Here is a 12,264-nt window from a genome sequence, read left to right as displayed (position 1 = left end):
AACCCTTTGGGATATATGTAATGAAGAACTCTCTGTAATAGTGTATCCATAGCTAATTTAGAGAGTGCTGGGACACTGACATTGAACTTGAATGTGTAATTTGGGAATGTCCCCTAGGAAATCTTTTTTAAAATATCTGCTTGGAAATGTTTCTATCAGGTACATTCATGAAAGTGGTTTCTGCTCAAGCATACAACTTTTATCAGGTCAATAAGGGCCTATCTGAAGAACAAAATTTTTCAAATATAATGGATATGTCAGGTAGCCTTCACAGCAACAACCACAGAGATGGAACAGTAATCTCAGAATATTAAAACATGAGTAAAGTCATGAAGTAATGAAAAAGCAGCAGCAGTCAAATCAGTTTGTCATGGCAGGGATCAGATGGATCCTTTTTATATTTCCTATGAGATATAGGCAATGGCAACTCACTCCAGTACTCTTGCCTGGAAAAACCCATGGACAGGGGAGCCGGGTAGGCTGCAGTCCATGGGGTCGCTAGGCGTGGGACAGGACTGAGTGACTTCACTTTCACTTTTCATTTTCATGCATTGGAGAAGGAAATGGCAACCCACTCCAGTGTTCTTGCCTGGAGAATCCCAGGGATGGGGGAGCCTGGTGGGCTGCCATCTATGGGGTCGCACAGAGTCGGACACAACTGAGGTGACTTAGCAGCAGCAACATGAGATATTTAACACCCTGAGGCAAAAGTTCATTGGTATCATATTTTTAGATTCCACATATAAGTGATATCCCATGATATTTGTCTTTTTCTGACTTCACTTCCTATGGTAATCTCCAGGTCCATCCATGATAGTGTATGTGGTATTATTTCCTTCTTTTTTTGATGAATAATAGCAATCAGTATACCACATTCTGTTTACCAGTGGGGGCTAGTTTTGAAAACTACCATGATGCCTGAATCTAATAGGAAAACCTTAAGCTGAGTTTCCAAAGCCCTCTGTAGATGATCCTTTCGGAAGAGAGAAGGTTGTTTCAAAGTCACCGGGGAGGCAGAAGACCAAGGCCTGAAAAATAGAAGTGTCAGATTTACTTTTGTTAGAAAGTTCTGAGACTGATGCATGCATATTTCTGAAGTTGCCTCCTGGGTGGTACCTCACCCAGAGAGCAGAAAAACCTAGGCTTACGGAGCCGGAAGGGGCGCACGGTGCCCCGGGGTTTCCATGGACAACGCTAACCCCTCACGCCCACCCCCTGCAGCTGGGCGGCGGAAGAGTGGGAGCACTGCACCAAAACCTGCGGCACTTCCGGCTACCAGCTGCGCACGGTGCGCTGCCTCCAGCCGCTCCACGACGGCACCAACCGCTCGGTGCACAGCAAGTACTGCGCGGGCGACCGGCCCGAGAGCCGCCGGCCCTGCAACAGAGTGCCCTGCCCGGCCCCGTGGAAAACGGGGCCTTGGAACGAGGTGGGTGTGCGAACTCTGAGGGGCCGGGGAGGGGGGCGGCGTATGTGTGTGGAAGCATGTGAAACATATTTTAATTTCGCTTCTGTATCAGGTGGGCTTTGTGTGAATGGAGAAACTGTCACATTGTGTGGAATCAGTAAGCACCTGGGCGTATTAAGGAAAAAATGGTATTTTAAAACTGTGTTTGCATGTAAGATTCATTGATGGGGGCAAACCACATTCGGATGCTTTGGGATACAACGCTGTCTAAAAAGGTGACTGATTTTCTAATATTAGTGTTGACCGCACTGTCCCTCCTAGATACGTTTCAAATCCCTAACCTTGAATTCAGGGCCCTGCCCTATGTGACACCCCACTGCTTTGTGTGTGTGTGTGTATGTGTGTGTTTAAACTGAGGTATAATTGATACAACACTACCTTAGATTCAGGTGTACAACTTAATGATTTGGTATTTGTATACACTGCAAGATGATCACCAGCAATAAATTAATAAATCCCACGATAACTCTTCTTAATCTGTCTTCCTTTATTCCACCTCTTTGTCCCAGTCTGAGGAAACTGTTCACTCTTCCAAAGACCAGCTGGTTGGAGCCTCCTCCCTTCTGGCTGGCTTGCCCTTCCCTTTCTGTCTATCTGACCATCTACCCATCATCATCCATCAAGGCTCAGCTTCATGGTCCAAAATACCACCTTTTCTGCAGTCCTTCTTCTTCATTCCAAAAGCAGAAGCCTACCAATGGCTTGCTGATCACAGCAGTGTATCATAACTCCTGTCTTTGAGCCTGTGCTCAGCACTAGACCAAGCATTTCTCAAAAAAAAAAGGTACTCTGTTTCCCCAGTGCCCAGTTGGTGCCTGTCTGAATAACGTCTGTTTGGTGACTGGCTGAATCAGTGTTTCGGTTCGTGTATTAACCACAGATCTTTGATGTTTCTAAAGATTCCAAATAAGGAATTATGGGGCCATAGAAAGAGTGGCTAGGAGGACAGGGACTCAAAAAAGCAGATAGAGAATGAAGGAGGAAGTGGAGAGCAGACCCAGGATGGAAGGAACAAGCCAATGAAAGTTACCTGCACAGGACTGGAAGAACTCACCTTTCACTCTCTTCAGAGCCCTAGAACAAGCCTTCTTCCTCTACAGATCCTACCTAGATCAAAAGCACGGCTATTTCTGGTCTTAGTTTTAGAGCAGTTAGCCCCTTCCTTAAATAAATGAATTTGTGGGAATAGAATAATAGTAGTTCCAGCATAGCACATGAGTCAGTTTGCCATCTGTAAGGAAGGTGAGAGAAGGGGAAGCTCAGTCCCAGATCCGCTCCCTGAAAATGGACTCCACCGCTGGTTTAAGGAACCCTGCTCCAGTACTCTTGCCTGGAAAATCCCATGGACAGAGAAGCCTGGAAGGCTGCAGTCCATGGGGTTGCTGAGGGTTGGACACGACTGAGTGACTTCACTTTCACTTTTCACTTTCATGCATTGGAGAAGGAAATGGCACCCACTCCAGTGTTCTTGTTTGGAAAATCCCAGAAACAGGGGAGTCTGGTGGGCTGCCATCTATGGGGTCGCACAGAGTCGGACTCGACTGAAGTGACTTAGCAGCAGCAGCAGAAAGTGTTAACACTGAAACAATGACTTCTTCAGCATCAAATGCTTCCTAAGTGCCAGACTTACCTGCTTTACATACATTGTTTCCTTTGCTTCATTTACTCCCAACAGTTCTCTGAGACTTTCAGAAAAAAAGCAATGTTCCCAGGCTGGTGAAGGATGAAGCCAGGGTATAAACAGGATTCTCTGTCTCCAAAGTCACTGTAACACTGCATAGCAGAGAAAGAACCCCAGAGCTATATATGCATGTATGCTTGTGTGTGCATGTGTGTGCCTGAGTGTGCACATGGGGAAAGGAAGAGAGGCAGTCTTGGTGGAGTAAAACGTCTACAATCATAGCCTTTGTTTCTGTAGTGTTCGGTGACCTGCGGTGAGGGAACAGAGGTGAGGCAGGTCCTCTGCAGGGCCGGTGACCACTGCGACGGGGAGAAGCCTGAGTCTGTCCGAGCTTGTCAGCTGCCTCCATGTAATGGTAGGTGTGACAGGGATTGATTTCACTGCTCTGACCATGGTTATCTTTTTTCTTTATTTTGATTGTTTAATTAATTCATTTATTTTAATTAGAGAACAATTACTTTACTGTGATGGCTTTTGCCATACATCAATAAGAATCGGCCATAGGTATACATGTGTCCCCCCATGCTGAACCCCCTCCCCACCTCCCACCCCTACCCTATCGCTCTAGGTTGTCCCAGAGCATCAGCTTTGAATACCCTGCTTCATGCATCAGACTCTCACTATGACCATGTTTTCGAGCCACAAGAAAGGACAATTTCCTTTGGGGACAAGCTCTGGAATTCCCATTTACTTATTGAAAAATAACTTTAGGAGAACACACTTGAAATATTAGCCTAATACAGTTCTTTAAAATGGGTGTCTGAGGCAGTATCCCCTCCGGTTAGTTACCATCACCACTGCAGCCTCCATGATCCCCAGTGGACGGTAATGCTGGGGTGAGGGCCGTATCACCCCATATGAAGTTTCTGTCAATCTGTGTCTCTAGAATAATCGACTTATTTTCTCTCTGATTTTCTTTATAACTTCACATTATTGTTAAAGGCATAATAATGCAGAATGTTATGCAGTGTTTTACTAAAATTATTCAGTTGAGACACTCAGATGATAAATGTTATTCACAAAGCCATTTCCAATACCTGCATCCATATCCATGAAAGTGAAAGTCGCTCAGTCACGTCTGACTCTTTGTGACCCCTTGGACTATACAGTCCGTGGAATTTTCCAGGCCAGAATACTGGAGTGAGTAGCCTTTCCCTTCTCCCACATTGCAGGCGTATTCTTTACCAATTGAGCCACAAGGGAAGCCCAGGAATACTGGAGTGGGTAACCTATCCCTTCTCCAGTGGATCTTCCCAACCCAGGAATTGAACCTGGGTCTCCTGCATTGCAGGTGATTCTTTACCAATTGAGCTATGAGGAAAGCCCAAATATTCAACAAATGTGCTTGCAAAATAGGCACCTTGTACCTAGGCTAAAATTTGCTTGACCTATTCCTTCAGTATTGCAAAAACAGAGTCTCTTTTCTTTATTTTAAAGTGCAGATCTTCCTCAATTTACAGGAGAGTTATATCCTGATAAACTTTTCTGAGTTGAAAATACATTCAGTCAAAAATGCATTTAATACAACTGACTTACAGAACAGGGCTTCCAAAGTGGCTCAGTGATAAAGAACCTGCCTGCCAATGCAAGAGATGTAGATTCCATCACTAGGTGGGGAAGATTCCCTGAAGGAGGAAATGGCAACCCACTCCAGTTTTCTTGCCTGGAGAATTCCATAAAAAGGGGAGCCTGGTGGGCTAGGGTCTCAAAGAGTCAGACGTGACTGAGCATGCATGCATATGTCGTCGCGTGGGCGCAACTTACTGAACACCATGCCCTAGCCTTAAAAATGCTCGTAACACTTATGTTAGCCTACACTTGGGCAAAACCATCTAACTCAAAGCTTATAAGTAGTTGTCTGGGTACAGTACGATTAAAAGGTGTTTGCCCTGGTGATCACCTGACTGACTGGGGGCTGTGGCTGCTGCCCTGCCTAGCATCACGAGAGGATCATTCCATTTATCACTAACCCACAAAAGATCCAAATTCAAAATTTGAAGTACAGTTTCTACTGAATGTATATGGCTTTCACGCCATTGTGAAATCCATAAATCAGAAGTGGAACTGTCATGAGTCCGGGATGTCTGTGTAATTCAATTTGCTGTTGTAATAAATAGCATATATGGATGGTTTCAGCTTCTATAACTCTGTCTCCTTCTTCCTTTTCTGTCACTTTCTCTACATCTGCCTGTGAGCTGTCTGCCTCGTTTTGTGTCTCCACTTCACTCTCCTCTCATTTCCTCTGTGGGTCTCACTCCCTGCTTTTGATTTGCTGTTACCTGCTGTTTGCGGGTTGCTCACGTTCTGTGTACTCCGCACATGCTTTTTCCACTCACTTTCTCTTCTCTCCCTCTCTCACTCACTCTCTTCCTCTCCTGGCCTCCCTTCCTCCTCCCCATCTCTCTTTCCCTGTCCCCTTCACTCTCTCCCTGTGTCTTCCTGACTTCTTTTTCTTCGTTTCCCTCTTTTTCTCCCTGATACCCCTCATCCTTCCCTTTCTGGCACATGTGTCTAAAGGTGTCCTTCTTTCTCCTCCACTTTTATCTGTCCTTTCCTCCCCTCTCCCTGTCTCTGCCACTCGCCCTCTGTCTCTCCATCTTCCCTTCTCTTCCCTTCTTCCCCATCTCGTCTTCCCCGCCTTCTTTCTTTCCCAACCCCCGGTGTCCCTTCCAGTCTGACTCTCCGTGCCTGTCTGTCTCTCTCCCTTCCTATTCTCCCATCACCTGTCTAGTCTTCCTTGTGAATTATCCCTCTGCACATTTCCCTTTGATAATGTGGGGTGGCATGAACAAGGATGACCATGAGGGGGAGACAGAGGACTTACATACTTAATCATTTTTCTCTGGAAAGTGTATTTGAAAGTTCAAAGCACAAGTCAAAGCCAAGATAACAAAGTTACCTACTCAGAAGCTGTAAAATTTACTGTCACCGTAATGTTTTACTCTTATAAAAGTGTTACTGTCAGAAGGCTAAACACTCTGTAAGCTTTATTGATCTCAATAACTGGTAGAGCTGTATATTTCTGCAAATATGCCCAATTGTCAGCAGGTATGTGCTTGATTCTCTTCCTTAATCCAAAAGAAAATATTATAGGCATAGAAAGACATAAGCATAGAAAAAAAATAATTTGGATACAATAAGGGATTGATACTTGACATAAAACCCATTAATTTGCAGGGATTTGCAACCTAATTAGGATTACAACCCAATTCTTTTCTAGTATGAGATGTTCAGATGCTTCATACTGTATCATAGGTGTGTAAATGTCAGGCAAAGACAAGTCATCATAGAGTGTAGGAAGTGTACATGACATTCAAACTCTAACAAAGGTGATAAGGTTTAATCTTTATTGGTCTTGCCAACTGACCCTCCTTTTTTGATCCCCCCCTCAAACTTTAGAAAAGGGATTCAATTTCTTTGGCAAGTTATATAGCAAGTTCCTTACCTAGCAATGTAGAATTACCCAACATTACACTGTCATGGTGATTGTATTACATAAATGCCACAATTTATAATTCTTTGCGTTTATTATTTGGATATGAGATCAGTATTCTGTGTGGGATTATGCACATGGGCTCTGCATAGAATATGCCCTGGAATGGCTAAAAAGAAGTACAGACTTTTAATGAACTCAATGTTTGGATTTTTTGAAATCTAATTCTTACAACTTATGATTAATAAAATTTTAAAATAAAGGAAAGAGTATGTACAAACACACCTACCAAGTGTTTTATAAGTGGTACTTAGTATTCTTTATTTTATTTATTTATTTATTTTTATTTTTAGTTTTTTATTTTTTACATTTTAAAATCTTTAATTCTTACATGCATTCCCAAACATGAACCCCCCTCCCACCTCCCTCCCCATAACATCTTTCTGGGTCATCCCCATTCTTTAAAGTACTGTCAATTCGATAAAATTAACCATGTATTATTCATAAGAAAGTTGGCACATGTTACCCAGAATTGTGCTTTCAAATAACAAATAACCTGAGAACATTCAATGGTAAACATGAAACTATTGCTTCACTCTGGAGAATATACTCTGAATCAAAATTGTATCTTGATTTTTCTTTTAGTAATATAGTTTTAAGATTTAATATGTTCCAACAAATCTTTAGTATTTTTTATTTTCAATTTAAACTTAATATAGAGACTACTCTATCATAAAGACAGAACTATTATAAAATTTTTAAAAACAGATGCCTCTCTATATCTTAAAAGTATGATAAATCCAATATTCTATTTTCTAAAATCAGAAATACATTCCTAAGAAGAAAAAAATACCCTCGATCTGAAGACTCTTGATGGGAATGTGAAAGTGCTGGTCAATTCAAGTGCTTTGCATAGAGAGAACAACTTTTTTTAGTAAATTTATTCTAATATTCATATTTTAACTCAAAGGCTTATGTGGAAAACACCCATCAATGTTAGATCTTAGTTAAATCTTTTTATATTCATAAATGATTTTCATGCTTTTCCTCCTTTTATTTTTAGCTATATTTATTTTTATATTTAAAATGAAATATAGTTGGCATACAATATTATGTCATTTCATTATGAAACGAGGACCACAATAAGTCTGTCCCCATACAAAGTTATCACCATATGACTGGCCATATTCCTTATGCTCTCTGGCTTATTTATTTTGTAATTGGAGGTTTATACCTCTTAATCTTCTTCACCTATTTTGCCCTATGGCTTATTTATTTTGTAATTGGAGGTTTATACCTCTTAATCTTCTTCACCTATTTTGCCCCTCCCTTAGTAACCACTCCTTTGTTCTCTGAGTTTATGATTCCGTTTTTTTGTTTTATTTTTTTAGATTCCACATATAAGTGAGTTCATACAATATATATCCTTTTCCGTCTGTCTTATTTCACTTAGCATAATGCCCTCTAGCTCCATGCATATTGTCCACTGTTTATGTTTGGATATATGTCTTATTTTATTTTTCTTTGAATCTCTGTAGATGAGCCATGTTTGGGAGATAAGTCCATATTCTGTCAAATGGAGGTACTGGCACGATACTGCTCCATACCAGGTTATAACAAATTATGTTGTGAGTCCTGCAGCAAGCGCAGTAGCACCCTGCCACCGCCGTACCTTTCAGAAGCTGCTGAAACTCATGATGATGCTATCTTTAACCCCAGTGACCTCCCCGGATCTCTAGTGATGCCTACATCTTTGGTTCCGTACTATTCAGAGACTCCTGCTGAAAAGAAGAAATCTTTGAGCAGAATCTCTTCCATAGCAGGTCCAAATGAGCATGCTGCTTTCAGGCCAAACAGTAAATCCAATGGTGCTAACTTATCCCAGAGGCAAGCACAGCCAGCAGAAAATAAAACTCTGGGACCGGCCTCCCCACCCACCAAGAGTGGCCACCTCAGTTCATCTCCGCAACTGGCTGCTGCCCCCTTCCTTGCAGCCAGTGATTCCATAGGTGCTTCTTCTCAGGCAAGAACCTCAAAGAAAGATGAAAAGCTTATTGACAAGAGACGTCCGCTAAGGTCATCCACGTCGGAAAGATGAGCAAGGGAAGCCAAAAGGCTCGATGTCGGTGAAAAATCTGGAGGACCTGCCTCTCTCCATGGTGCATACAGCTTGTCTAAAGTGGAACTCTCCATAAATCATCAGCTCATTTTCTCTGTGAGTGGAAGAAAAAAAAGTGCTGGTTCACTTTCTAGTTGCTTTCGTCCTTCTTTTGTTCTGCCTCGACTCATTTACCAGAATTCATTGGAAGAAGGCACCAAAGATTATTGACTGGAGGAAAGTAAGTTGTTAGGTGTGTGGGTCATTTTCTGAAGCAGGAAAGGGACTGGAACCAATTGTGCATGTCAGCTGATTTCTTTTTTAATTTTAAAAAATTACAGTAAAAAGAAAAAAGAGATGCCAATGGTTTACACTTTAACAAAAAGTTTTGGGGCAAAGAATTCTTAGACTTGTATTCCTATTTATCTATATTAGAAATATTGTATGAGCAAATTTGCAGCTGTTTGTGTAAATACTGTATATTGCAGAAATCAGTATTATTTTAAGAGATGTGTTCTCAAATGATTGTTTACTGTGTTACATTTCTGGATGTTCTAGGTGCCTGTCATTGAGTATGGCCTTATTTGACATTGTATGAGTTGATTTTCAAAGGAGAATATTACAAAGAAGTTAGAATTGCAGCTACTGACAATACAAAGGGTTGTGTTGTGTGGTTTTGTTTGATCAACAATGTGACACGTAAATTACAGAAAAAGAATAGATAAGCTGCAGATATTACCTTCCATCCTTTAAATAAAGAAGAATAAGATTAGTGTCTTAGCATACTTGTAGTCACAGGGAACAGAGACCAGTAAATGAGCCCATGCAAGACAAAACAGAAACCATTTTACCAGGGCTTCAGTAGACACCATTGATTGTCTTCTGTTCTTGTGTTGTTTTGAGTTGTCTCATTGTTGACCTATACAAATGTGTATACTCAATGTACTGTAATAATAATGAAAAATGTGCTGAGATCATTTGTATGTTGGTAGCTGAGAAAAGCATCATGAAACTAGATTAACACTCAACTAGAGTAGGGCTGTAGGGCTCTAGAAGCAGGTTCAAGACAGTATTTGTCAATGGTTGCGATATTTATTTTCCGCATGGTTCATATTCACATGGTCACAACCACAATGCATCTGACTGCAATAATGTGCTAGTAATTTATGTCAGTGATCAGTTTACTTACAGTGAAGCCAGAAGTTCCAGGGAGTAGATGTAAAGTATCTGTATATAGAATTCAGAACTGAAGATATTTATTAAAATTTGATTTTTTTTCTTGATAGTATTTTTATGTACTAAATATTTACTCTAATACCAATGACATATTTTGGTAAACTAGAGAGACATAAATAGAGCTGCATGCTTTGTTCTGTACATAGAGGAGAAATTTAAGCAAACTAAAGCAGCCAAATCAAAGAAATAAATTTGAAAATTGATGTTATACAAAGCTTTTGCAATTTTAGAGGAGCTGATACAAAGTTGGTAACTTGTTCCCCTTCAGTGAAACATAAAATTGTATGGGCTCAGACAGCTAGCTGTTTAATGAAATAGTAAATTAGAAACACCAGAAAAGAAGTATGTGAAAGAAATTAGTATTTCATGAATTACACGTTAAAGGGAAAAAAAAAAAAGATAAATGTTGTCAGCATAATGATTTTGAAGTCAGTTTCTGAACCATCTAAAACTACAGTTTGCAGACTAAAATGTAAATATGTTAACCTCTCAACACAGAAAATGTGCAAAAACTTTTTGCATTTTAACCATGGTAAAAATAACAGCTTCATCTATTGACTCTATACCTCTAAAGAATTGCTGCTACTTGGTGCAAGACTTTTGAAGGTCAAATGAATTAGGTGAATTCCAGATTGTAAATCTCTGAGCCTCAAGCAGAAATCTTTTTTTTCTTCCCTAAAATTTCAGAATGAAATTCTCTCTAGTTTGCTTGCGTGTGCATGCATCTAGTCCACAGGGGATTACAGAGAAAGCTGGTCACACACATACACCTCTCATAAAGATGTATATATTCATTATACTTCTGATCTTTGAGCTTCCTTTTCTACTAAGCTAAAAATTCCTTTTTATCAAAGTGTACACTACTGATGCTGATTGTTGTATTGGGAGCACGTAGCAATAAAAATGTTAACAAAGTATAGACCTGGCTCAACTGAAATTTTTATCATTAGATTCATCACTGAGTAATAGTAACCAAGTTCTTTCCTGCTACAAAGTTAAATAGTATCAAGTTCAATTGCTACTTGTACTTTCTCCAAAGAGGCTCAAAGAAAGGGACAGGGGCTCTTCTTTTCACATCAGGGTGCATCATACTATTTTTACAGAAGAAAATATGAGGCTATGAGGTGACTTTTTTTTTTTTGCCTAAATCCATTCCACAGAACTTGAAGAGAGAGAAAGTGGCAATAATGCTAATGGGATAAGAAGGAAGAGGGGCTCCTTCTAGTTTTAAAATGTGTCAGCTCGGGATAGTTTTTAGAAAAGCTACTATCAGCTCTGAACCCTGAGGACTGATGAAAACACATGACCTCCTCTGAGGACCATCCAGAGGAGGGGGCTTCATCATGTAACAAGCAGATACAGTGTTGCCATAGTTTCTAGTCTAAGCTGCAAAGGCAGAGGACTCAGGTTTGCACCCCACCTACCACTTCATGCCTGAATTGATCTTGGGTGATCTAACTAGATTTCAGTTTCCTCATCTGCCAAAAAGGAGGCAGAATTATCAAATTTCACTGTGGAACTGCTGTTAAAAATGAGCTTAAGTAAAATTGGTAGCCAAGCCCTAACATATACTAATTCAAAATAAATATCAACTTCCTCATTGTGGTTTCTCCAATCTCCTCCTCATCTTCAGTTCAGTTCAGTTCAGTTGCTCAGTCATGTCTGACTCTGCGACCCCATGAACTGCAGCATGCCAGGCCTCCCTGTCCATCACCAACTCCCGGAGTTTACCCAAACTCATGTCCATTGAGTCAGTGATGCCATCCAACCATCTCATCCTCTGTCATCTCCTTCTCCTCCTGCCCTCAATCTTTCCCAGCATCAGGGTCTTTTCCAGTGAGTCAGCTCTTCCCATCAGGTGGCCACAGTATTGGAGTTTCAGTTTCAACATCAGTCCTTCCAATTAAAACCCAGGACTGGTCTCCTTTAGGATGGACAGGTTGGATCTTCTTGCAGTCCAAGGGACTCTCAAGCGTCTTCTCCAACACCACAGTTCAAAAACATCAATTCTTTAGCACTCAGCTTTCTTTATAGTCCATCATCTTCACTATGTAGCAAAATCACAGCATTTTTTTTAGACTCTGCAACTTGCTTGGCTTTTGGTCACCATGTCTCATTAATGGTGGCAGAGAACAAAGTTTCAGGATCAAAAGACAAACAATTTAGCTTTAAAAATTGATAGGAAGGACAAACTATTTGCAAATAATCTCTGATCATTGATTTGAAAGAATTTTAGCAGAATATACCCACTCTCCATTTATGAACAATAAATAATGAAACTAAGGAATAATTATGTATCTCTGCAAAGATAGTAAGTGGTACAATAATGCCCAAAATTATTGGCAAAT

At 40.6% G+C, this 12,264-nt stretch overlaps 1 protein-coding gene across 2 annotated transcripts in view; it reads left to right on the top strand.

The window, feature by feature from the left end:
- The window catches only part of ADAMTS3 (ADAM metallopeptidase with thrombospondin type 1 motif 3), a 293,355-nt gene extending 282,520 nt beyond the window's left edge, over positions 1-10,835 (top strand). For both annotated transcript variants that reach the window (XM_069594325.1, XM_069594324.1), the window contains exons 20-22: positions 1,222-1,429; positions 3,387-3,504; positions 8,121-10,835. In XM_069594325.1, coding sequence (XP_069450426.1) covers positions 1,222-1,429; positions 3,387-3,504; positions 8,121-8,680 — 886 coding nt within the window. In that variant the 3' untranslated portion in view covers positions 8,681-10,835. The remainder of the gene's footprint in view (positions 1-1,221; positions 1,430-3,386; positions 3,505-8,120) is intronic.
- Positions 10,836-12,264: the final 1,429 nt, after the last annotated feature.

The sequence above is a fragment of the Ovis canadensis genome, chromosome 6 (genome assembly GCF_042477335.2).
Source record: "Ovis canadensis isolate MfBH-ARS-UI-01 breed Bighorn chromosome 6, ARS-UI_OviCan_v2, whole genome shotgun sequence".
Classification (NCBI taxonomy): domain Eukaryota; kingdom Metazoa; phylum Chordata; class Mammalia; order Artiodactyla; family Bovidae; genus Ovis; species Ovis canadensis.
This window is presented reverse-complemented; position numbering and strand designations above follow the sequence as displayed.